Here is a 24626-nt window from a genome sequence, read left to right as displayed (position 1 = left end):
TTAAAGCATTGCAACATAGATGCTAATTAGCGTTAAGATATTAGGGGGGCTTTTCTTCAGGCAGTTGTTTGGCTGTTTTAAAAACGCCAAGGTGTAATTGCTTATTTTAAGAATGAAGTTATTCTCAGAGTGGCCAAAATGAGCTTGAGGCCTCTTTTTTTTTTTTGAAGAATTTTTTATTTTAGTGGAGGAACTATCTAGGTCCACCATAGACAAGTACTTATGTTTTATAGTGATAAGCTGTGAGCTGTAATTATTTTTTTGCAAGCGTACCTTGCATGTGCCACCATTATCATAACCTCAAATAATTCATCGGTCTCAGAAGGCCACCATGTGGGCAATATCGCCCTCTGCTGGTGACCAAAATGAACCAAAAGCGAACGTTGCATGACCTAAACAAAACAGGTTAGCAGCCTCCCCGTTTATGCTGCGGGTTGACATGATGGTTTGAACCTGAACTTGCTCAGATGTTGTTGGATGTTGCATAAGCTAGTGGAGGTAGCACTTTACTGTTGTTTGTCACCACTATGTGTTTGCTGACTGGTGGAGTGCATTTGTGTTGTTTTTATTCAAATGTTGACATTCTCCCGAACAGTTAATTTTAATCCACAAACAAGTTTGACATCAATACAGTTTACAAAATACCAACGAGGAAAGACTGTCAGACTCATTAGCTAAGGCTAGCGTTAACGACCACAGGCCGGACAATTACAAGTTTTACAAAACGAACAATACAATTACGAAACAGAGACCTCATTTCTGAGCTGTCCATCAATTTGGTGATTTACAGGCTTCAGTCGTGACACAAATGTAGACAGCACAGAACACGCAAACACAAAGTTATGACCTTTTTGAAAGTGAGAACTCCGATTGTGTACCGATTATTAAGAACAGAGCAACCACCACACACAGCTCGGAAAGAACACATTTGCTCAAATGAATGTGCTACAATGCTGACCTTTGTTTTTAAGAAATGTTACACCAAAGCAAACCTGATAAAAAAAAAAAAAAAATAGCAACATAAAAAAATCTGACATCTCACCAGTGAGCTATTTTTTAGAACAGGCCTGCGGGCTACTCATTTGGTCTTTAGGTGCAACCTGGTGTCTATGTGCACCATGTTGGTGCCCCCAGTGAGATTATGGCTGTGAGGTGTTTTCATGAAGGCGTGCAGCACGTCAGTCAACGACGGTCCAGGTGCGCCAGCGTTTGGGTTTGTTTCTGGTTTCAGCCGAGACGGCATCCTGCTGTGCGTGCCGCTCCTCTGCTGCCAAGATCTTACCCTGGTGCTGTGCCGCTGCTCGCCAAGCGCGATCCCGCACAAAGAAGGCGCACTGCGGCCAGGAAGTCAGCAGGATTTGAGAAAGAAGCAACCGGGAAATGAGCAGGAAGACAAAGTAAGCAGAAGGAAGCTCTTGAAGATACCCCACCCTCACCCCCTTCCACTGCGAAGACCCCCTGTCACACACTCAGTTAAGTTTACCTTCCACAGCAGCATGCAGATGAGCGCCAGCAGGCCCAGTCCAGCCAGGATGGACGCCACAATCATCAACAGGGGGGCGCCGCTGCCCACCCACCTCTCCACATCTGGGTAAGCGTAGACCTCCATCTGCAAACAACTCCAGTGTTGCATCAATATTGTTGTTGCCTGCAATCAGCAGCGTGGGGTGCTAGTGTCACCTGTGCGCTGGGGGGCTCCATATCAATTGCGCCCAGCCTGAGGGTGGCCCGTCCCCGAAGCAGTACGGCCCTGGCATCCATGAAGTGCTAACACGCAGATAAGTTGCTTCAGTGCTCCACTAGGGGGTGCTAGAAAGCCATTTGTGCATTTCTTCTATATCTTATTCATCATTTCCTACTTTCGAGTTGACCTAGATAGTTCCTAAAATTGTCTGCGAAAAAAATCCCTTTGTTGTTCAGGAGTCGGGATGAGTGAATGTATGTGAACGCATTTGCCATTGCTTTTGGGTGGTGTCTGTTTTGATACATAGTCAATTGATATCCACATAGAAAATAGGTCTGGGTCAGATTTCGAAATAAAACAGAATTGTACTGTTTACATTGGCGTGATTTTTTAAATTTTTAAAGAAAACCCAGCAAAGAAGGTGGCCACATGGCTACTAGTAGGGTTCACAGGGCTACTAGTGAGTGACACATGCCCACTACAGTGTTACTAGTGCAGCACAGTTGTGTACTACACTCTAAAAAAAGAATTGTTGACCAACTTAATAAAACTGCTTCAATTGGTAACACACGATTGAATTAAGTTTATCCAAAGTGAATTTATTAAGTTTAATGTTAATCAAAGTGAATAAATTAAGTTTAATGTTCATTACATTTAGTATAATCACTTTGAATTAACTCAAACAAATCTCTTTTTTAGAGTGTTAGTCATGCCCCCTGGGCGTTATTATAGTTTGATTGAATTCTTGTAATTTTTGCCATTGTCATTTATGAATATTTTTTTCACTTTCAACCGCTCAAAATGTTCACTGGCATCAGACCTATCTATTTATATATAGTTAAAAAAAAAAAAAGTTTTTTTAATGCCCTCTATGGACAAAAATAGCAGTATTATGCTAACAGCAAAATTAACTATGCTGTATAAAGGAAAAAATAAAGGTCTAATTTGAATATTTCATATGACATATTTAGAGGCTTGAATAAGTCCATAAGTCATAACAATAGAATTTTTTTTATGCATGCCCAGTTTTTCACAATGGCATTTTTCTGAATAGCACAAAACTCTTGTAATTTTGCCAAAATCTGGCATTTCCTTTGAAGTGAGATAACTTTTTTATTTTTTTCACTTTCAATCGCTCAAAATGTTCAGTGGGATCAAACCTATCTATACATATATACTTTTTTTTTTTTTTTTTTTTTTAATGCCCCCTATGGACAATAATAGCAGTATTATGCTAATAGCAAGACTAACTATGCTATATATATATATATATATATATATATATATATATATAAAATAAAAGACTAATTTGAATATTTCATATGACATAGTTAGAGGCTCAAACAAGGTCATAAGTCATAACAATATAATTGTTTTATGCATGCCCAGTTTTTCACAATGGCATTTTTCTGAATAGCACAAAACTCTTGTAATTTTGCCAAAATCAGGCATTTCCTTTGAAGTGAGATAACTTTTTTTCCCCATTTTCAACCGCTCAAAATGTTCAGTGGCATCAGACCTATCTATACATATAGTTTTTATTTAATTAATTTTTTTAATGCCCCCTATGGACAATAATATCGGTATTATACTAATAGCAAGACTAACTATGCTGTATATATATATAAAATAAAAGACTAATTTGAATATTTCATATGACATATTTAGAGGCTTGAATAAGTCCATAAGTCATAACAATATAATTTTTTCTGCATGCCCAGTTTTCACACAATGGCAGTTTTCCAAATAGCACAAAACTCTTGTAATTTTGCCAAAATACGAAATTTCCTTTGAAGTGCGATAACTTAGTCATTTATGAATATTTTTTTTACTTTCAACCACTCAAAATGTTCAGTGGCATCAGACCTATCTACACTTATATAGTTTTTATTTTTATTTATTTTTTTAATGCCCCCTTTGGACAACAATAGCAGTATTATGCTAATAGCAAGACTAACTATGGTATATATATATATATAAAATAAAATAATAATTTATATATTTCATATGGCATAGTTAGAGGCTCAAACAAGTCCATAAGTCATAACAATATAACTTTTTGATGCATGCATTTTGTATTCATTTATTAGCCTTTGGCGCCACCTAGTGGATTTTTGTGTTAACACTCTAAACACACAAATTCCTCTATTTTCATGTTTATGACTCGTCAAAGAAGCGATTGCATCAGTAATCACGGAAAATGCATTATAACACATCAGGTTTACAGCATATCAAAAACTGTGATTTATAATGGGAGTCAATGAGCCAAAATCGGGCATTATTACAACAACTTCGTGTGAATCTCTCCCTCCTGTTTGGTAATAATTATAAATTACAGCATGGCGCCAATTTGAACTTCTACATTTTCAAACAATCCTGGTAAAATGTCAGGTCCCTAGTGTATTTTTTTCAAATGCTTTTTCTTTGATGAAAAACAGAAAAAAGCCAGAAAATGGACAAATAACGCCCAGGGGTTAATGGCACAGTGGCACTAGTAGTGGAAAATTACTAGTGACACACTAGTAAACGGACCTAAAGTTGTTGTTCAAGGATGTGGAAGAAATGCTCAATGGGCTTTCCATTGTGCACGTGCAGTAAGGCAAAGAGGAAGAAGAACCTCCAACATGGTGGCCTTCCACAGGCGTGCTCCGAGGGTCACACTAGCGCTCTTCTTTACGTGCGACAGCGGACATGCAAAGTGAACGCACTTGGCACCGCCGTTCACGCAGTCCTACACGCACACACACATGCAGTTATAGTAGCGAGCTGGTGTGTTTTATCTGGGTCAGGGGCGCTCCCTGCTGGAGGTCCTACCAGAATATAAGACTTGTTGCTGCGTGGTGGGCTGCGTCCCACCCCCTCTTCCTTCATCATTTCCTCTTTCTGGGCTGGACTCCGCCTCTCCCTCCTCCCACTCTCCTCTGTGGATAGCTGGTGCACATAATTCATGTGAGCTCATCTAGGAAAGTGCTGGCCCCCTTTAAAAACTCAAAAGTTTCCCCCTCCCCATTTGACATAAGGTGTCGTCATAGTTACCAACCTTGAGGTGGAGCGGATTGAGCACATTGCCGGCCGGAATGCATCGCACCTCGGCGCTTCCGTTCAGCGAGATGTCCGTCAGGTAGAGCAGCCACTTCCCGTTGGACAGCTCACTCGGCCAATCAAACGCCAGCTCCAAGTTGCCCCAACGACCCGGCGTCCACCTGCCCACGTGCAACTGCCGGACAGGGGGTACCGTTCAGAACATCCAGCAGGAGTCAATGTGGACTTGCTCTGGGTTTCTAATCCCTCTCTATCCATTATATAGCGAGTCGGCCATTTTGTAGTACTGTTGGAAGGTGCAGTCAGTGGAGACGTTGTCGCCGACAGTAGTTTGTGCCCTCAATGACCTTTTTAAGTGCCCAATTAGCGTTCCCACCAATTCACTATTTAGACATCATACACAACATACTGTATACACAGCTAAACTTGTGACTGGGATAAAAGTTCATTTTGCAGTTGATGTCACACATCGTCATCCTCATTGGATGACTATCTATCTATTTATCTATCTATCTGAGGTGTGGTTGCTTTCAGTGACAGTTCGAAAATAGCATATGGCCTTCAATCAATAGCCTACATGCTTTTTAATTACACAAGGATTTTTTCTATTTGTAGGCTGCCCGGGTCCCTGTCACCCGCAAATAGCAGGGGCACATTGTATAGAATATATATTGTGGTGATATTTATTTTTATTTTGTCTTCATGAGCATACTCAATATTGGAGTAATCCAGTTACATTACTTTAATATTATGGTACTTGGATTGTGTTACTAACTGCATTTTTTAGCAGGTAAATTGTAACTGAAATGGATTACATTTTAAAAGTAACCCTCCCAACCCTGGCTTTAAAACACACCGTCTGCTTTTGTTTAGAATCAGTCACTCATTCCATGCTCCCTAAACATGACAAAAAAGTAATTTCAGTGGACATATTAGGAACTTCTAGGGCCACTATATCCAAATCCCTATTTAGTGGGTTCGGGAATAGGGAATGAATGGAGGGTTGGGAACAGAGCCTTGGACTGACTTGGAAGGTGAAGATGAGCAAAGGGCCCACATCCTCGGTGCTCTTCATGGCAGACTCGCCCAGCACGTGACCGCTGAAGGGGGTGGGACCCGGCTGACGGGTCCTGTCATAGGCAAGGAAGAGGGTTAGGATAACGTGGTCTTAGAGTTCCCCCTGAGCTGCTGTACTTACAATGTGAGGGACATGTCCACCGAGTAGTTGACCGTCAAGGGGACCAAGACTGGAAACAAGTCCGTCTGCTCGCTGAGTCTGGACACAAAAGATAAAGCGGGCCTATTGCATCTTATGGGTCAGAGACATTTTTCAAGGACCACCTCATTATCATAACCACAATTAAACCAAACTACCATGTTCACCCCGTTATTCCCCAAATGGGAATTAGTGATTACTGTCAACATTTCAACTTTATGCCCTTAGACAATTTCATCCATCCGTCCATTTTCCATTGCGCTTATCCTCATTAGGGTTGTAGGTGAGCCGGAGCCGAACCCAAGGCTCAGGCGAGCAGTCGGGCAATCAGACTTCCTGTGTGAAGTGGTCATGTGTGTCTTAGTGGTACATGTGAGCAAGTGTCCTACGTGGACATCTGCAGCCGCATCTCCAGCTCCCGAGAGTCCCAGCTGATTTCTGAAGCCTCCAAAATGATCCACACTTCAACCTGGAAGACAGCCAGCTTTAGATCTACTGTGGCAGAAACAAGAAGCAAAGTACAAAAAATACAGTATACGAGAAATCTACATCAAAGGACAGGGGATAAAAAAGCAGAGAACAAGGAATGAAAACCAAAGACCCAGGAACAAAAAACATAACAAATAACATGAATTTAAAACAAAACAAGGAATGAACAAAAGGAACAAGGAAAAACAATCAAGGACCAAAAATTAACAAGGAACCAGTAACAAAGAGTACAAATCAAAGAACAGTAGTCAAGGAACAAGTGTCTGAAAGGTTCCATACTGTTCGGTTGCTTTTGAACGGGTTCCCCAGCTCGCACAGAACTATGGACCCTTCCACCGAACATTGGACTTCCTGGACCCCACCCTGAAAGGAGCACAGACAGCGAATGTTTTGAGCACACAAGTCCAAGTCTCATTCCAGACAAGTTCAAGTCCGTGCTTTGACTGTGCCAGGTCAGGTCAATGTCTAGTCCAAGGGTCATTCCAGACAAGTCCATATCAAGTCCAAGGTCTGCTTATTGCCAGTCCCTTCAGTGAACGCTGAGCTTCCTTGAGGACACATCGAGTCTACCAAGACTATTTGGACCAGAGCCCAGTGTGGTACAAGTCCTGGTTGACTTGGGACTCATTCAAGGCACCTTAGTCCGGACTCCGGAATAGACCAGCGCAGGCGGGACACTGATGTTAAGAACGGCCAAGTGAGCGTCCTCCGCCGTGTTGCTGATATTGACCCGCAGCAGAAGACGGTCTGCGCCGCCCTCGTAGAACCACACCTGACGGCCAGAGCACCTGAAAGACCCCGGCTCGTCAATGGGGGTCTGCTTGGAACCGCTTTGCACCGTGCTCTCCAGACTTACATGTTTAGTGGCTGCTGCCTGGAATTGGTTAAGTGGGCCGCCATCTGCAGATTGCTGTGGCAACGGTTATCGGAGCCGCACGCCTTCTGGATGTGGATCTGAGGAACAAATACGACAAGTTTCTCACTCCATCTTCTTCACTTGTTTACAGACAATTCTGGGAAGTAACCATTCAGGCACCCTTATCAGCACGAGAGGGATGATCTACAACACTAATCCAAGGCCAGAAATGGGCCTGCTTCATACCAACTTGATACGAAGTGCCATTAACCACCCATCAACAATCAACTTCAATCAAATTGAAAAAGCCAGTAGCCTAAACTGCATGCATGTGACTTTACCGTTTAATACAACTGTTCTTAGTTTGTTCAAACCATAATTATTGCCAATTGGAATTTAAACAAAACTTCAAATCCGATTTTCTACTGACCCATAAAAGGTTCTGACCTGGGTCCGGACAGGTCGAGGTCTTTGGCTGAGCACAGGGAAGGACGCCAGATCCTGGAGGGGGTCTTTGTTCTCGGACATATTGTGGTGTAAAGATGCATTGAGAGAGAACACCAACGCTTGCACTTGATCTCGGACCGGAGTCTGATACAAAGTCACAAATGGTCAACGTGTTCTGGAGGACCCGCCCACTTCCCGTCGGGTTCTTACCAGCATTCCGACGCTCAGAGTTCTGCAGCGACGTTGTGGAACCAGCACTGAGCCCGAGTACACGCTGTGGCCGTTGCCGCGGAAACGCAGGCGGGGCTTCAGGTTGCTGACATCTGCAACCACGGTGAAATGGATGGCTGGCAGACACGTGGACGGACGGGTGTCAGCAGCAACACAATACTCAGCATGGAGCTTTCAGAAAATCAAATACAGTCGTACATTGACTTGACTTGCCAGTACCCCAACTTAAGTGGTTTTTGACTTCCGAAGTTTGCGAGCCTTCACTTAGTCCAATCGTTTGTTTTGGTTCGTGAGCCCAAATGTGACGAACAAGTGCTTCAGCGAAAAAAATGGAGTGGGTGGGATTGTGTGATGCCCTCATATGTGGGCAGGGAGAGACACAGTTGCCTTTTGTGAAACGGGTCAAAGAGTCAAAACCACAAATACGAAATGAAAATTCTTGCAATGTGCATGGAGCAGACATGGAAAACAGACAACCAGAGCTCCTCCTCATGGCACTCACTAGGCCACGCCCACATTAAAGACTCACCAACGTGCCAATGGACATTAGTGTGTGTAACTTTCACCTTCTTTCTAAATCATAAAATGACATTACTTCACATTTTTCATGAATTAACGAACATTTTATTTGATGTACAACTAAATGGAGTTATGAGCTTGGTCCCTGAAGGAATCAAAAATTGTAAGTCAAGGTACCACTGTGCTAGCGTGTTTGTGTGTGTGCGTGCGTGCGTGCGTTTGAAAGCAATAACTTTGACCTTGATTCTGATTGGTCCAATTTGCAAAACAAGGTCTAGAGGCCCTTTGTGTGCATGTTTGTGTGAAATATATTACACATCCGAGACACAAGAAGGACAAGAGGACACTCAAGGACAGTTTTAATGTCATCCCTGTGTTTGTGTGTCTTATCTATTTGCAGCTGCATGCTGTCAGTCAATCAGCTGAACCACCTCGCTTCAACGAAAAAAACAACTTGTTGATAATAACGGTGAATGCGCATGTGTGTGTGTGTGTGTTCATGTTTGTGTTGAAGGTCCACTCACTGATGTTGTCTCGCTGGCGCATCTCGCCGGTGCTTCGTATGTACGAGAAACACACCTCCACCTCAATACTGACACACACTCGTGGTTAGCATGTTGTAAGCGTGTTAGCAGGCATCGCAGTTAACGCTTCTCACCAAAAGTCACAAGTGTTGGGGTCCACAATATTTGGGGTCACTCTGATGGTTTTGTTGAGGTGGATCACCGGACGAGTCCTGCAAATCAACAACACAATTCAACCAGCCGTGGATTTATTCCGTATCACGGATATTCATTGATATCCAGATGGCGGCGGCGCAAATGATAGCCAATCAAACGGCATAGAAGCTTTGACACAAAAATCGATTTCCGGGTTATAAGCGAGCGATACACAGCCGTCCCATGCGCCGCAGTGCGGTAGAAATACAGTAAGCATACTGTGTTTTAAAACAATACTTAACCAATTTCATATATACCTGTGGATGATTGTTTTATGGGTTAAAAAAAAGTGTACAACATATTGTATGAGGAGCCTCGAGTCATGCAATGGATCACAAAAGTCATGATTTGGATCGTATCGTTTTTCGGATCAGCAAAAACATACAGTAGTGTATATATATATATATATATATATATATATATATATATATATATATATATATATATATATATAGTACTTTGTCTTCATTCATTTTGTGAAATCCTTTTTTCCCATTAAATTAAAAAAAAATCTAAAGCACGACGTCTAATATAGTCGTTTAGGATTTAGGAGCACAACTTTAAGTGCAACATGAGGCAGAAACATTCTTATTTTAACATGGTCCATGTGTAAAATAACAAAGTATTAATGGCTTAAAGTTGTGTTCCTAAAATCTAAACGGCTATGTTGGACATTTTGAGTTGAATGTTTTTCTATTTTAATGGGCAGTGTTTTATAAAATAAATGAAGACATAGTTCTATTTCTTTTCTTTTTAAATAATTAAAAAAATACCTCAAAGTACAATTTAAGGCACATTCCATTTCTTTAAACATGGAGAGTGAATTACAAAGTAGCCATATTCCAGAATATTGAATTTTTTTTTTTAAAGTAAGCCAGGTACCAGCTGTTAAACTCGGTTAACCAGGCATTCGTTGGTAATGCTAACAGGCCAGCTAGCTGCTAGCCACTTATGTTGGAGACTTCTGCCGTACCATACAATGATGGCGTAATTAATTAACAGTTTCTTAGCGTCCTAAATTAGCGATTGAATATGAATTTGGGATAGCGTTGTGTTGATGTTGGTCGCAACTACAATATCAATCAAAACTACGATAAAGAACTTCTAAATGTCTAAAAGTCAAGCTAGCCATCACGCCACAACGCAGGCCACTTTAAAAGTAAAAGTCTACTATGGCTTTTTGCATTGACGTCAATGTATTATTTAGTAACTTTTATTTTGAAGTTAGCATAACCGTAGGTGGCGTGTTACATGATTACGTCAAGTATGTTTCGGCTTTCTTGACATGTCTAAATAGTGTTGACTGAATGTGCGCTTTGTTTATTTTTTTCCACCAACCAATCCACGGATCGTACGCGATCCGAACCGTGAGGCCTGATCCGAACCGACCACGGCTCAATGATGATCCGTTGCACCACTAGGAGCCTCGGAAGGCAATACAGGCTCGCAAGGAGTCTTTATGTGAGTGGCTTTGATTATTTTTATTACTGACAAATCGGGCGGAGCCTATTTGAAAGTGTGTATGTGCGTGCCTGAGCAGGACGACTGTGTCATCCAGAGAGCCGACTAGAAGGTCCGGATGCTTGTTGCCATCCACGTCCAGTCCAGCGGACAACGAGAACCCGAACGTAGAAAAGCGAGGAGACAAACTGCTGCCGCTGATAACCTGCAGAGGGCACCAAAGCGCAGTCAGGCCATGTACATACAGTATTTGCGTTTGTGCTCGTGTGCATGTGTGGTACCTGGCTAGGCTGAGTGGACACACCGGTGCTGCTCCCGCGCCAGATCATAACACTTCCTGTTCCTTGGAACGGCGCTCCCACCGCAAAGTCTGCAATGTGGGCCTCAGCGCATCACGTGATCACATGACACCGGTCACATGACATGACAAGAGCGTTCCTCACCCTGGAAGCCATCTCGGTCGAGATCCCCGGCGTGGGCAACCGCCATCCCGAACGCCGAAGCGGGCGGCCCCTTCAGCACCAAAGTGGGCATCGAGAGGAAGCGCCCCTTTGCGTTCATGTACACGTAAACTGCCCCGCCCACTTCCCGCTGCCGCTGGAAGTAGAAAGGTGCGCCCACCAGCAGGTCGCGCCACCTGAGAGTGACAGTTCAGACATCGCAACGATAGAGGGTGCTGCCTTGCTTACCCGTCGTTGTCCAGGTCGGCGGCAGCCACGGCGTTCCCAAAGTACGAGCCTGTCTGCTCTCCTCGCAGCGTCTGTCGGATGGCCAGCGTACCGCCACCATTATCTTTGACTGCCAGCAGCACTGAACCGCGAGCGTCGTCTTTGGTGTCCTTTGGTGCGCCTGCTTAACGGAACACCGTTCAACTTTCACAACATGTCCTCCACATCCAACTTTAGGTCTACAGTATGTACTAGTATATGCTTTACCCTCTAGTTAAAGATAATTCAGTGCACCTGTAGACCAACTACAGTAGCCTTTTTTCAACAGCAAGGGGCCAAGTCATTCCACTAGAACAGGGGTAGGCAAGTTCCCAGAGAGCCGCAGTCCAGCATGTTTTTTGATGTCTCCCTCCTCGAACACAGCTGAGAGGCTCCTGCTGAACGTAATGATGAGCTGATGATCTTAAACACCTGGGTTGGAGGCAGGAGACACCGAAAACATGCCGGACTGCGGCTCTCTAGGACCGAACTTGCCTATCCCCGCACTAGAATTTTGAGTTGTCTTACTACTACTTGAACACTACTACTGTTCTGCTGAATTTGGACCCGAAGAAGCTGCACAGCAGAAGAAGAGCCACTACACCCAAGCCTGAAGACAGAAACAAGAGGTGGAATGTGCTGGTCTTGGCTGCCTTGCCAGAAAAAGCCAGAAGATTTTTTTCCATAAATGACACGTGAATGCATTCCAAACCCAGCAGCACCTGCAAACAAAATATGGTTCACTCCCCAAGACAAAATCCTGAGACGCAAACTCAAGAAGTGTAGTGCAGTGAGGAGGATTCCTTTGGATCCATAATCAGCGGTTCATTTGCATCTCAAGAAGAAGACACATTCCTCCAATAACGTGCAAATTGTGGACCGCAAGGACTGCTTGTTTGTTAGAGACATACTGTAAAAGAATCCATCCAAACCAAGAAAAGGTTTGAGGCATCACCTATCATCTGATGTCTCTCCCCTCAAAGTTGGCCTCATTCAATGGGAGGAGTGGCCCTAACGAGCTGTTTTGCCACATGGCAAGCGAACGACTGATTGGTATGCAGCACGCTTGTTTCACTAACTACGCTGGGCAACAACAACACCCGATTGTTGAACATACCCAACTGAGGCATAAATAGAGGGACTTAACAGTCCACACCCAAAAGTTTTTAAACTGAAGCTTTCGAAGGTGCAACGTCAAACAATCCACAACAACAAACAAGCAACCTTTACTGATGACCATCATCTAGATAACTGACAATTGACAAAGAATACCTTAAATTAGCTGTCAGCTGATCGGACAGACACAAAAGAAGTCATCACCTGTTACTATGGTGACGTCATCCTGGGAAAGCAGACCCACTGCCTGAGTGACTGAATAGCCTACACACGAACAAACACACATCACATAGTTTAATTACATCATGTATCGCAACTGCTAGCCTGTAGCCTCGCAGTTAGCATGTAACCCTGCATTATCTTGCTGGTAGTAAAAAGCCCAGCTATTAGCAAACAACCTTCCTGTTAGCATGGAGTCCGGATGTTAAAATTTAGCTTTTCTTTAGCATCATTGTTAGCTGTTTGAAAATAGCTGTTAGTTTTGTTAGCGTTACTGTTATTACATTGATTTGTTATTAGCCAAACACCTTTCTGATAGCATGATTGCAGACAAAAGTTAGCATGCAGCCTTTCTGTAAACGGCTTTCACTGTTAGTATAGCACGAGCTGTTATCAAGTTGCCTAGCTGCTATGCTAGCATGACTCTTTGAAGTTAGCATTTAGCCTCACTTTTAGCACATAGCTTAGCTATTAGCACATATGAAGAAGTGTTGTGAGGGCAGCTGACCTAAGTAGATGTTCCTGCGTTGCAGGTTTGGGAAGGAGCTCCTCCTGGTGTCAAAGACAACGTCAGGATTGTTCCAGCTCACATGGACGTTTCCTACAGTCAAGGAAATGGCAGGGATGGTGGACAAGTCAAAGAAAGCGAAAAATGAGGAGACTGAAAAGAAGAACAAGGAGTCAGACCTTGCCATTGGTAACTTCCTGGTGATCCAATGATGACGTCATGGCGAAAGATGGCAGCAGACATCCCCGAGTTACACATGACCTCTCCACTTACGTCGCCCAGGTGACTGTGCACACACATATGACGTTGAGTGGGCGTGGCCTGCTGACACTCCGCCGTGTGCCCCGCCCACTTGCCACCTTCCCACCCCCAAAGCCATACCTGCACACCTGCTCAGGCGTCCACCAATGGCCGTCGTCTGCGACGTGGTGAAGGTCGTTGCCGCGGAGATAACAGCGACCGATCATGTGTCGGAGTTTGGACGCGCCGTAAATCTTGACGAAGCGATGACCGCACGCCTGCAAGGGCCACTGTTAGCATCTTTGCAGCATAGCATATTGTTTAACAAGTTTTAACAATTGGCAACTAATTAGTTGTCAGGCTGCCTTTGAGTTTGTGGCGGAATAGCACAATGTGTCTCCTTGAAGGTGATTAATCAGTGAATTCTATTGGCTGTCCAGCTGTGAGTCATGCTTGAACTGACCAGGATCCGCCCCCCAGGTGGCCCCTGACTGGCCAGAGACACGCCCAGCCACATGTCCTCAACCAGGTCCTCAGAGGGCTCCAAGTCTGAAACACAGTAAGGAGAAGGAGTGGGTGGGGCCTGTGTCTATTGGTGGGTGTGTAGTATTGAGAACGCCAGCCTCACTTGGTTTGATGAGCGACAGCCTCCTGCAATCCGATTGGTTGGCGTTGATCGGGCATATGTACACGCCTCCTGTTCGATTGGCCGGCACGTCGGGCTCCGCCCTCTCTCTGGGAGCGCCGACCAATAGACTATGACGACATGCAAAGACAGTAGACACCAAAGTAAGTGCTTTTCATTATGTTTGTTTGTGTAGTCTATGCATGTGTGTACTTTGTGTGTGGAAAGCAACTGTATAAAGGTCAGAGGTTACCCACAGACGCGTGTGTGACTTGAGGTCATGATGGAGAGCGACGGACAGTCCAAACAATGTTCCGTCCGCTCCTGTCTTGAGCAGTGGGAAGTGCGTGTCTACGTTGGACGCCCCACATGCTAACACACATGCGCTCACCAACACGCACGCACACGCCGCCATGAGGACGCTCACATGCAGATGCTTCGAAGACAAGACCACACACTTGCGTTACATCTTGAATGATACAAAAAATGCAACGTGATTAAAACATGTAACACACGTTACGGTAAAGCGCTAAAACGATGTGAACGTGTACTAAACAAACATAACACGTAAGCGTCAACATGTAACACCGACAAAAAGGAATTTAACGCAAACACACGTAAGATATAAATCCTGTCACATGAAAAATGTGCATACCGTAAAGTAAGCAAGAAATAAAACATCTTTAAATGTAACGTGAAAATTTTACTCTTAAAAAGTAGGGCTGGGTATTGATTCTAATTTCCTCAATCGATTCGATTACTATTTTTTCCAAATTTGATTTGATTCACTTCACTTAAATATGATTTTTGATTAATTATGGAACATCAATTCGTCTTAAATATCAAGGACATGATAAAAACTCCACAAACATTAAATTACAAATTAAATTTTGCAGCGGCAGTAACTGGTTAAATGATTTAGTTTATTAATGAAAGTAACACACTGTTATAATCACTTAAATGTTACAAAAACATTGACATGAGCAAGGATGAAATGAAAATATTTTCATAATTCTAATTCAATAATTGTATATATAAATTAAAAATATTCTGAATTGTCTTAAAATGCAATAAATCAGGTCTTTCATAAATATAAGAAAATACTTTTAAATTCATGTGAACTGTAATTTTCAAGAAAACAGTAAAATACAAGAAAATGAGGCCTTTAAAAATCTAGTTTCTTCTGAATTGATGTGAAAAATATTAAAATAATCAATTCATGGTTTTATGAATCAATATCAGGCTTGAAAAGGAAAATCGATTGGATATTGAACATTCGATACTTTAAACCCAGCCCTACTAAAAAGGTAGAAAAAGCAACAACCTGTTGAGATGGAGATGAGCAAGAAGGCCGTCCGTTCGATTCCCACCCACGTTGCTGTGAGCAGTCGCCGTCGTCCACGCAGGCACTCATCCGCTGACTTACTGTCCTCGTCCTCCTCATTCTCATTCTCCTGCCGAGGCGCTCGCAAATGAAATCATGTCTGCACGCCCGCCCACGCGCACGCACAGTCACAAATGGATTCGTGCGAGGGCACCTTCATTGTTGTGTTTTATTGCGTGCGTGCGTGCGTGCGTGTGTGTCGACATTGCCGCTTGGACACTGTGAGCACTGGGCTGATCTTGGCTTCCTGTCTTTGTGATTGGGATTTCCTTTTCACCCATTTCCTCATCTTCATCATCATCAAGATCACGCACGCACGCGCACATTATTTCATTACGAGCAGCGCTTGAATGCACCACAAAAAAAAAAAAACTCAGCTGAGCCCGACGAGACTTTTTGAATTTTGACAAGAATTGACACCAAGAGGACAGTCAACGTTTGTTTTATTCCCCACTGCAAAAAAATAGTGTAGTTTACTTCATTCCTTCCTGATCTTGCTTCATTTCATCCCATGCATCCTTTCATCACATCCGAGTTGCTTTCCCTCAATCTTCCATTCTTCTTTTCTTACACTTTCTTGCTCCTGTCTTTCCTTCCTTTCGTGCATTCTTGGTTCATATCCTTCCATCCATTCTTCCTTCCTACCAATTCTGTCCGCCATTCCTTCATTTGGTTTTTAATTCCTCCTTCCTTAAATACGTTCACTGTGTACCTGCTGAATACGGGATGAGCTCTAGGCCAAATGCTGATTAGAAAAAGGGGGCGGGGTCATTGTAACCCTAAAAGCTAATTAAGTCTCTGATGGCGTCAAAAGGGACAGCTGTGACGCTGACATGACAATTGATCGTGTTCTGAAACGCATACGCACACACACGCACACACACACACGCACAAGCACACTGGATATTGACTTTGGTAGGGTTTCATTTGTTGATGGGCTGTGAGTGAAGTGGCTGGGATGGCAGCTGGGCCCGACAGGAAGTGCGTGATTGCGGATTGTTTCGATTGCGTGAAGGAACTGGCGAATAATGTTTAACGTTAATGAGACCCTCAGCTGCTGTTCAAAGTTGGGCCACCGAAGGCGCAAGTGAGATGATGCAAGAACAAACCCATCAAAACAGAAGACGCCTCTCTTGTAGACTGGTTGAATAACATAGACCTCCTGACGGCAGGCCAGACAATCAAAGTAATTTACACAAAAAAGTTCAAAATGGAAGATAAAAAAAAAAAAATCATCAATCAAATCACTTTTTAAGCATGTTAATTTATTGATTTCTAAAATTACACTTTCTTATGTAGGACATGTTTTGTCCCAACCCTCAGGAATCTCATATACATATATATATATATATATATATATATATATATATATATATATATATATATATGTACGTATATGTGTGCGTGTGCGTGTGCGTGTTGTTTCTTTTCCATCTAAAGTCTGACTTCCTTTTGAGGTCAGTACGCGTGTCAAAAGTGAAAAGCGACACGACTGTGCATGTGTGTGTGGCGCGCTGACGTCAGGTGTTCACTGGAAAGCACGTGAAGGCTTTCTTCAACTTCCTCCCTGATTTCTTGCCTAGTCCAACTCACTTTCCTGCTTCACATTGCTTATGAAACTCATTTCACATTCAGCACCTTCATTGTGTCTGTCAGGCATGAAATCTCACCACAAACCAAACATTGCTTTCGGGCAGACCTTTGATGATGATGATGATGATGATGAAAGTCTGGGTGTTTACAGGCTATAGAATGTTGGTGTTTCATGAAGAAGATGGAATCCAAAAGTGCGAATGAAAACCAAGGTGGAAATTTCCCACTTTCTAAGATTTTTGCCATAAAGACATGGAGGATCGCAACCTGGACAACATCCACGCGCTCACCGTCCCGCTTAAAAGACACGTGCGCACAGACACCTCCGACACAGCCGACAACTCCAGGACCTGCAAGACCTCCAGTAAGTAATCAGTCTTAAAGTTCTGCTCATTTGTCATGGAGTGATTGTGCAGGAATACAAATGATGAATGACTTCTACTCTAACAGTGATCAGGTTCATCTATTCGGCAAGGCAGCTTGATGTACATAGCACATTTCATCCACAAGCTAACTCAGTTAACTAAGGACTTAAAGAACCCAGGGTGCAAGTGAAAGATTTTGAAAAATGTAAAAAAAAAAAAAAATAATCTAAAAGAAACAAAGAATTCAATTGTAAATCACATGATAATAATTTAATATCATATAAAAGACTATCTAAAGGAAGCAGATTTGTTTTTATTGATTAATTTTTCCGTCACAGACCAACTGTCAAACAATGGAGGAATTAGATGCTGTCAACACTTACCTCTGAAACGTTTAACATGCAATCCAAACCACTTGTTTGTTATGTTAAGAATATGGAAGTGAATGAAAGGTTCCTTTATTGTTATTTGTTATTATTAAGCTGCAACCTGTGATTTCATTTTATTGAGCCAATTGTTGGAAGAGGAGCATGTTCTGTTTTTGTTTTTTTCGGGTTAAGTTTGCAGATTTTCAAAGACAAACTCAATAAAATCATTCTTGGGGAAAATGCTTTAGAGTACAAAAGTAAGCTTGGGGTGGGCGAAGTTGAGTTCTGAAGCAGGACTTCAGACATTCCCATTTGAGGCTGACTTTACGCCTGTTGGAAACTTTGATTTTATTTCCATATTTTAATACCTTCTTCATGTGTTAAAATCACTTTATTGTCATTGATCATTCAAAATGATAATATTACTTTAAAGTGATAAACTTAACTTAACAAGGATTGTTACTGGATTAAAGCAGAAAATAAAACGTAAATAAATCGCAACATTATGATGATAATAATAATAATAACAAGAACAATACTAACAATAACAAATAGGAAACAAATTAAAATGAAGTGTCTGTGATCATAAAGTGTCAAATAAAATGTACATTTTCTGTATGATTTGTAAATATTTTGCATTTATCTTCATCATATTGTTTTATCTTGTCTTCTGTTCAGTGATTATACAAGTTTAATAATACAACTACTAATAACAACAACAGCACAAATAATAATGTGCATCACAACAAATAATGTATAAATAATAAGAAATCAATTAATAAAATAAATCACAAGTCAAATTATTTTTTCATCATTGTATTTAAGTCTGATGAAACGCATGTGTGATTATGTTTGATCAATCTAATCTTAATCTTATGAGTGTGACTGTTTTCGTAGTGAGTGTTGTTGCATTAGTTGTGAAACTTAAGATGGCGAGCGGCTTTGTGAGAGGAGCAAATATTTTCTGTTAAAAAACACAATTTTGAAAAAGTGGGATCGGGTTTCATGGTATAAATAAACATTATCTTTGGGATGTCCTTCTGGGAAAAACAAAACAAAACAAAACATTGGTGTGAGGTGTGCTGTAAATTGTTGTAGATTCATTGCACTTCCATGATGATTTGGCACTTTTGAAAAGATACTGAAAGCAGAAAATGTCTTTTCGAATCGCTGCTGTTGACAAAAAAATGAAAGTGCACAAACCCTCCTTCACGTACACACTGCACGTGACGTCACATCTGTAGCCAGAGGGCGGGAAATTCAAACCCGAATCCAGTCTCAAAACTATTGGCCAGAGGCTTGCATTGAGGCTTACCCATTGTGAACACCTTGATCTACTAATTAGAAGAGTCCTAAATCATAGGTGTCAAACTCCGGTCCTGGAGGGCCTCAGTCCTGCAGGTTTTGGATGTTTCCGTTCTCCAACACAGCTGATATATGATCAGCTCATCAGCAAGCTCTGCATAAGCCTGATAACGATCCTGCTGATTGGAAGAGGGAAACATCCAAAACCTTCAGGACTGCTACCCTCCAGGACCGGAGTTTGACACCTATGTCCTAAATGGTCAAATAAAAAGGCTATTGTAAAGATATTTTTGGCCAAGTTGTTACAGAGAGCAGTTTTAAGTAGCACTTTATTACAAATTTGTCATTATGACTAAAGTGCACCTAAAAAATAAAACATAAAATGGGCAGTCAAAGAGTGGGTAAATATTCTTAGCCATGGCTGCAATTCAAAGGGGAATATTTCTTTGTTTGTCTATACAACGCTCCTCCACTGTCTCCACCTGTCATCCAACAAAATATTAGTTTTGTTGCAACTACATAGGCCCGCTTTTTACACTGACCACGCCCATTTGTGAGCACGTTGAGACCAAATCCTCGTTATTTCAGTTTGTATATTTTTTGTGACATCTGTTTGATGGTCTACCCTGAGATTTTTCTCATGTGAAATAGGATTGCAAACAACAGGCGAACGCAGGACTCCGCAATTATTTTTTCCTCACACTCGTCCTGGAAGAAGAAAACATTTTGCGCACCCAGCCCCAACTCTCCACCGCGACTTTAAATGGTATCATTTGTCTGCAAGACTGTTTTAAGTACACCTCTGCAGAGCAGCTCATCCTCCTTGGGCACGCTCTGACAATAAGAGCGTCACTGCCACCTACTGTAGTGGATGTGCAACTACACTTTATTGTAGCATGATAAAAACAGTTTAAAAAAGTTCCCTGGCATCACACCGCAACCCCCTCGGGTGGCTAATATGACTAATATGACCCAACTACCTTTCACCTGGTGGTGAAAACGCATCCTAGTCCTGGTCCTGGTCCGGACCGTCTTGAGGTTCGGATCACGACCAGGACCGACTGCTGCGGCTGGTAAGTCACGCAGGTACAAGTTTGCTTCTGACATCCAGACAGCCGATTTCCACAGCGCACCTCCACTTCTGACCTTCTGAACCATCATGACCAGCGCCGTCAGGACCATCTGGGCTGCCAGGACCATGTGGACTACAAGTGTTGCTCTGGTGGTGATAGTCCTGCAGCTGCACAGCATCCACGTGATGACGGCAGCCGTGCCAGCATGCGACCTCCCGGGAAACGTGGTCCTGGAAGCCCAAAACTTGCTCCAGGACTTGGTAGGCGCCCACCTTAGAACCTCACGTGTCCTTTTGTGTCATTCGGACCAGCATGTTGTGTCTCTGTCCTGTAGGGTGCGCTGTTTCCTGTCCGCTGCCTGCCGTATAACGCCAATGCCACCTTCCCTCGCTCCGCCCTTGCCAACAGCCCTCAGGTGAGCTCACGTCTCAGCCGATTGGAGAAAAAGACAAAAACGGTGAAATCTGGATTCTGCATTCGTCCTTCTGAACAAAACCAAAAACTGACTTTCAATTTGCATCATGTCACCTGACCAAGGTTATCACAGTTAATGAATAATACCCAAATAGCTCAAACTAAAAAAAAATGTAAACGAAATTAAAACCAAAATGATTTAAAAAAAAAAAAGGTAAAGTTTTCATTTTAAATGCATTGCTGTGTGTCCAAACAGAAATAGGAAGGTCAAACATTAGTTTGGGAATTGCAGTTGCAGTTTACTTGACTTATTACGCAATACATAGTGACCTTTTTATACAGTATATGTTACAGGACACTAATGCTAATATTAAGTACTATAAATAAATATTAAAACTAAAACAAAAACTAATACTGATACTAAAACTGATAAAAACAAATTTCAAACGAAGCATTTTTGAAAAAATAAAAACTAACATCCTCTTAAAAACTTATTAAAACTGAGTGAATCTTAAAAATCTAAATACAATAAAAATTTACTATAATGAAAAATCAAAAACTTTTATAACCCTGTACTGGACATAAACTGTAACATATTTGAAGCAACATTTAAAAGCAAGCAATAAAAACCCCACTAATTTGTTCAACATGGCCATCTTGCAGCATCATCGAAAAGCTGTCTGACAATATGGAGCGATTGCCCGTCACAGAGGAGAAAATGTGTGGTACGAGCAGGCTGTATCCATTTTTTGGGGTGGGAGGAATTGTTTGATCCCTCCCACATGCTTCTTCATCTAAATGTATTCAAACTGTCAAACGTTGAATTTTTTAAATCAGATTAATCACATCTTAGAATTTTGATTAATCGCTTAACTAAAAAGGCTTTTTTAATCAACATTTTTGCCCACCAAATACGAAGAGCACCTGCGATGTGTTAATTATTTCGACATTTAATATTATGAGGACGTCTTCATTATCCACGGCACACGCTCATCCTCTTCTTTTTCTATTAAGTTAATTACTTGCATAATTAAAATTAAAAACAAACTGACCCCAAAAGTTTGACATGAAATAATGTTTTGAATGTCATACGCAAACAATTAATAAATGCCTTACTTTAATGCATGTACTTACAGTATGTTTATTGCTGAAACACAACCTATGCTACCCGTTTCTGCTGTCAAGCTAAAGGAGAATTTGCGGTCAAAATTAATAGTGTGATTAATCTGCGTCAAAACATGATCGATGCGATAATTTTTTGTGATTAATCGATGAGTTAACGCTTTAACTTTGATAGCACTAATACAAACGCACGTCGTCTTTTTGCAAGACTCTAAAAGAAGACTCACTCACTCACACAGTTGTCCAAATAAGAGGCAAAGTGTGCTTGCTTCAAGCTGAAGTTTACTGTCAAACTGACACATCAATTAACTAATTGATTGCCATTGACAGCTAGAGACGTCAAAAATTCATTTGAACTATTTCTATTAGTTTAACATATTTTTTTCATTTTTATTAACAAGAATATGAAAACCTAGATTTTGTTTTGTACATTCAGAACAGATATAAAATTTGTTAACTAGTGAAGTCATGCGATTAATTACGATTACAAATTTTAATTGCCTAGTGCCCCTAATTTTTAATAATTCTTTATATTTATATATATATATATATTTTTTAATAATCTTTTTATAAGAAAAAGATGATTAAAAATTAGGGGCGTCAGGCGATTAAAATTTTCAATTGTAATTAATCGCATGACTTTACTAGTTAACTCACGATCAATCACAGATTTTATATCTGTTCTAATACAATAAAAAAATCTAGGTTTTCATTCTCTTGTTAACAAAAGTGGGAAAAAAATGTTAAACTAATAGAAATAGTTCAAATGAATTTTGGACGTCTATAGCCGTCAATGGCTGTGAATGAGTTAAGGGCAATTCGACATTGGATTTTTAAGTCTGCTAGCTCAATGCTAACATGTAATGTCAAACACCATAGACGGGTGAATAAAAATGGTCATGTCTGTGTCATCTTAATTATAAACCCTCAACACAAACAAACAGTTGACGATAGTCCTGACAGGTGTCCGACTTGAGAACAACTAAAATTCAAGTGGTAGCATGTGGAACGACTGCACCACTGGAAGCGTCCTCTTGGTTTTGCTCATTTTGCATTTTCCAGTGGAGCTGAAGTTGCTGCCCAGTATGTTGTGGCACAGTGTGGTACTACATCGAAGGTGCACAACTCGAAATAAATGTAAATAATCTGTAAAAAGCCATCAAAACGCTTTCTTAAATATCAGTAAATATTCCGGGGGATCCACAGAATACACACTTTTCAAAAGTCCAATATGAGCGTTATGATAAAGGTGCTGCCGTGCGATTTTGTGTGTGTGCAGTGCCAGTGGGCGCTGGAGTTCCTTTACAAGTCGCTGCAGGGGGCGGAGCAAGTTTTTGAGGACTACGACTTCGCCCTCGGAGAAGGCGGACTTGCGTGGGACCTGTGCAAACTGGATGACTTCCAGAACCTTCAGAACGGCCTGTTGCAAGAGAGCAGCTGTGTGAGTAGCACCACCCACTCGCCCAGCGACAACCTCATGGCGAGTGTCCGGCGTGCCGATTGGCCGCTGACTTGATTGAAATGTGGCCTCTTCTTTATTGTAGCTGTCCAGAGCTACTGACGTCAATCCTGATCCTGACTTGTCGTCCTACTTTGGCAATGTGAGCGCTCTTCTTCAGCAGCAGGTAACTTTTGGAAACTTCCAAACGTTTCAAAACTTTGAGATTTGATGTCAGAGAAAAACACAAAAAGCAATATCACAAAAAACAATGTACATTGGTGACTTGACACAAGAGGAATTTGTTCCGTGTAACTAAAAACACTCAAATCTCTTTTGCCATTCAAATGAATGGAAGAGCCATTAATCTGTTCTGTATCACCTACAAATTCCTTATTTTTTTATTATTATTTTTTTTTTAAAAAAGCACACTATTTTTGACTTTGTAAAGATAGTGTAAAAACATCATTCTATAGAATGTAAAGCATTCAACACACAGCATTCTTATCTGTCTGCGCTTGAAAGTCAAAGCAAAAAAATCGTCTGAATGACGGCTCGTATATATAAAAAAACAACTCTCAATTTATTGGAGCTGAATGCCAAATTGAAATTCTGCTTGGGTTGTTATGAATGACAAAACACAAATGGAATAGCCCAAATTATAACTAGAGAGAGAAATGCAAAAATGTATTTGTCATTGGGAAAGGTTTTTTTTTTTTGGGGGGGGGGGGGGGTTCAAATAAAGATCCAATTATAAAATTGGGTCTTACCATTGATCTCGGACTGTTTTCAACTGTCAAACATGTCAGCCAATCACAGCCAAGGGGGCGCGTCTTTCACTCTTGCTCTCTCTGCCCAACCAGGACAGCGCCACCTGTGGTTGGTCAGTGTTGCGGCGGGACGTGCTCTGGGTTCTAAAGACTACCCTCCACCAACACCACAGCTGCTTCAGATGGTGACAAGACACCACAACATTTATTTGATAAATGACACCTATTTATATATTTATATTGTTCATCCTGCAGACTTACATTAAAATCTTGTCTTTCTCAAGTTTCACTTTTGATTTTCTTTGAAAACGGCTTCAGAATTGTGCCATAATCTCAGGGGCGTGCAGCGACCTTTAGAGGGGCAGGTGCTCAAAGCAACAACAAAAAAAAGCGGCACATGATAACGTGCCCGCACTATCCAGTAGGGGTGTTTAAAAAATCGATTCGACAATATATCGGGATATTACAGTGCGCAATTCTTGAATCGATTCAATATGCGGCCGAATCGATTTTTAAACATCACTTTTTGATGGAAATATTCAACAGAATGTCTTACTTTGGGTTGGGGTTCACACTATTAGCATGGAAGAATGTTATATTTTTGGAACATTAAGCCTTAATATTTAATTTCCGTGCTGTTCAAAACAGACTGCAACCTGTTTGTTAAATGCAGTGGCTCACTTATAAGCCTGAAGTTTCAGATAAATACATTTTC

The 24626-nt window shown here is 41.6% G+C and overlaps 2 protein-coding genes across 7 annotated transcripts; one reads left to right on the top strand and one right to left on the bottom strand.

The window, feature by feature from the left end:
* Positions 1 to 532: 532 nt before the first annotated feature.
* On the bottom strand, positions 533 to 16162 carry LOC144043569 (integrin alpha-3-like). Its single transcript, XM_077557345.1, has 28 exons — positions 15404 to 16162; positions 14337 to 14515; positions 14083 to 14210; positions 13918 to 14003; positions 13596 to 13732; positions 13394 to 13500; positions 13215 to 13307; positions 12692 to 12751; positions 11354 to 11516; positions 11108 to 11301; positions 10946 to 11034; positions 10736 to 10869; positions 9143 to 9220; positions 9009 to 9076; positions 7945 to 8081; positions 7735 to 7878; positions 7288 to 7385; positions 7069 to 7219; positions 6711 to 6794; positions 6332 to 6411; positions 5925 to 6002; positions 5754 to 5856; positions 4725 to 4901; positions 4499 to 4615; positions 4302 to 4415; positions 1681 to 1767; positions 1484 to 1609; positions 533 to 1334 (listed from the first exon to the last, which is right to left on the bottom strand). The coding sequence occupies exons 1-28, from the start codon at positions 15527 to 15529 to the stop codon at positions 1179 to 1181; spliced, it is 3294 nt and encodes a 1097-aa protein (XP_077413471.1). The 5' UTR covers positions 15530 to 16162; the 3' UTR covers positions 533 to 1178.
* Positions 9901 to 24149, top strand: LOC144043606 (interferon alpha-F-like). Of its 6 annotated transcripts, none has more exons than XM_077557425.1 (9): positions 9901 to 10664; positions 13240 to 13861; positions 13935 to 14243; positions 17292 to 17420; positions 20223 to 20427; positions 20502 to 20582; positions 22983 to 23144; positions 23248 to 23328; positions 24005 to 24149. In XM_077557425.1, the coding sequence occupies exons 5-9, from the start codon at positions 20254 to 20256 to the stop codon at positions 24098 to 24100; spliced, it is 594 nt and encodes a 197-aa protein (XP_077413551.1). In that variant the 5' UTR covers positions 9901 to 10664; positions 13240 to 13861; positions 13935 to 14243; positions 17292 to 17420; positions 20223 to 20253; the 3' UTR covers positions 24101 to 24149. The 6 variants fall into 6 exon arrangements, with proteins under 6 accessions (XP_077413551.1, XP_077413546.1, XP_077413548.1 ...); XM_077557420.1 differs by having other exon boundaries at positions 17208 to 17420; XM_077557422.1 differs by having other exon boundaries at positions 17208 to 17420; positions 20210 to 20427.
* The last annotated feature ends 477 nt before the right edge of the window (positions 24150 to 24626 follow it).

Source organism: Vanacampus margaritifer, chromosome 2 (assembly GCF_051991255.1).
Source record: "Vanacampus margaritifer isolate UIUO_Vmar chromosome 2, RoL_Vmar_1.0, whole genome shotgun sequence".
NCBI lineage: Eukaryota > Metazoa > Chordata > Actinopteri > Syngnathiformes > Syngnathidae > Vanacampus > Vanacampus margaritifer.
This window is presented reverse-complemented; position numbering and strand designations above follow the sequence as displayed.

Excerpts from the sequence above, each read along its gene's own strand:
- LOC144043569 (XM_077557345.1), bottom strand. The coding sequence starts at position 15,529 with ATGAGAATGAGGAGGACGAGGACAGTAAGTCAGCGGATGAGTGCCTGC. Across the intron at positions 13,733-13,917 it reads CACCTGGGGGGCGGATCCTG|GCGTGCGGTCATCGCTTCGT; the intron begins GTCAGTTCAAGC and ends TGGCCCTTGCAG. Across the intron at positions 1,335-1,483 it reads TCTGCATGCTGCTGTGGAAG|TGCGCCTTCTTTGTGCGGGA; the intron begins GTAAACTTAACT and ends TCCTGGCCGCAG.
- LOC144043606 (XM_077557425.1), top strand. The coding sequence starts at position 20,254 with ATGACCAGCGCCGTCAGGACCATCTGGGCTGCCAGGACCATGTGGACT. Across the intron at positions 20,428-20,501 it reads AAAACTTGCTCCAGGACTTG|GGTGCGCTGTTTCCTGTCCG; the intron begins GTAGGCGCCCAC and ends TCTGTCCTGTAG. Across the intron at positions 23,145-23,247 it reads TGTTGCAAGAGAGCAGCTGT|CTGTCCAGAGCTACTGACGT; the intron begins GTGAGTAGCACC and ends TCTTTATTGTAG.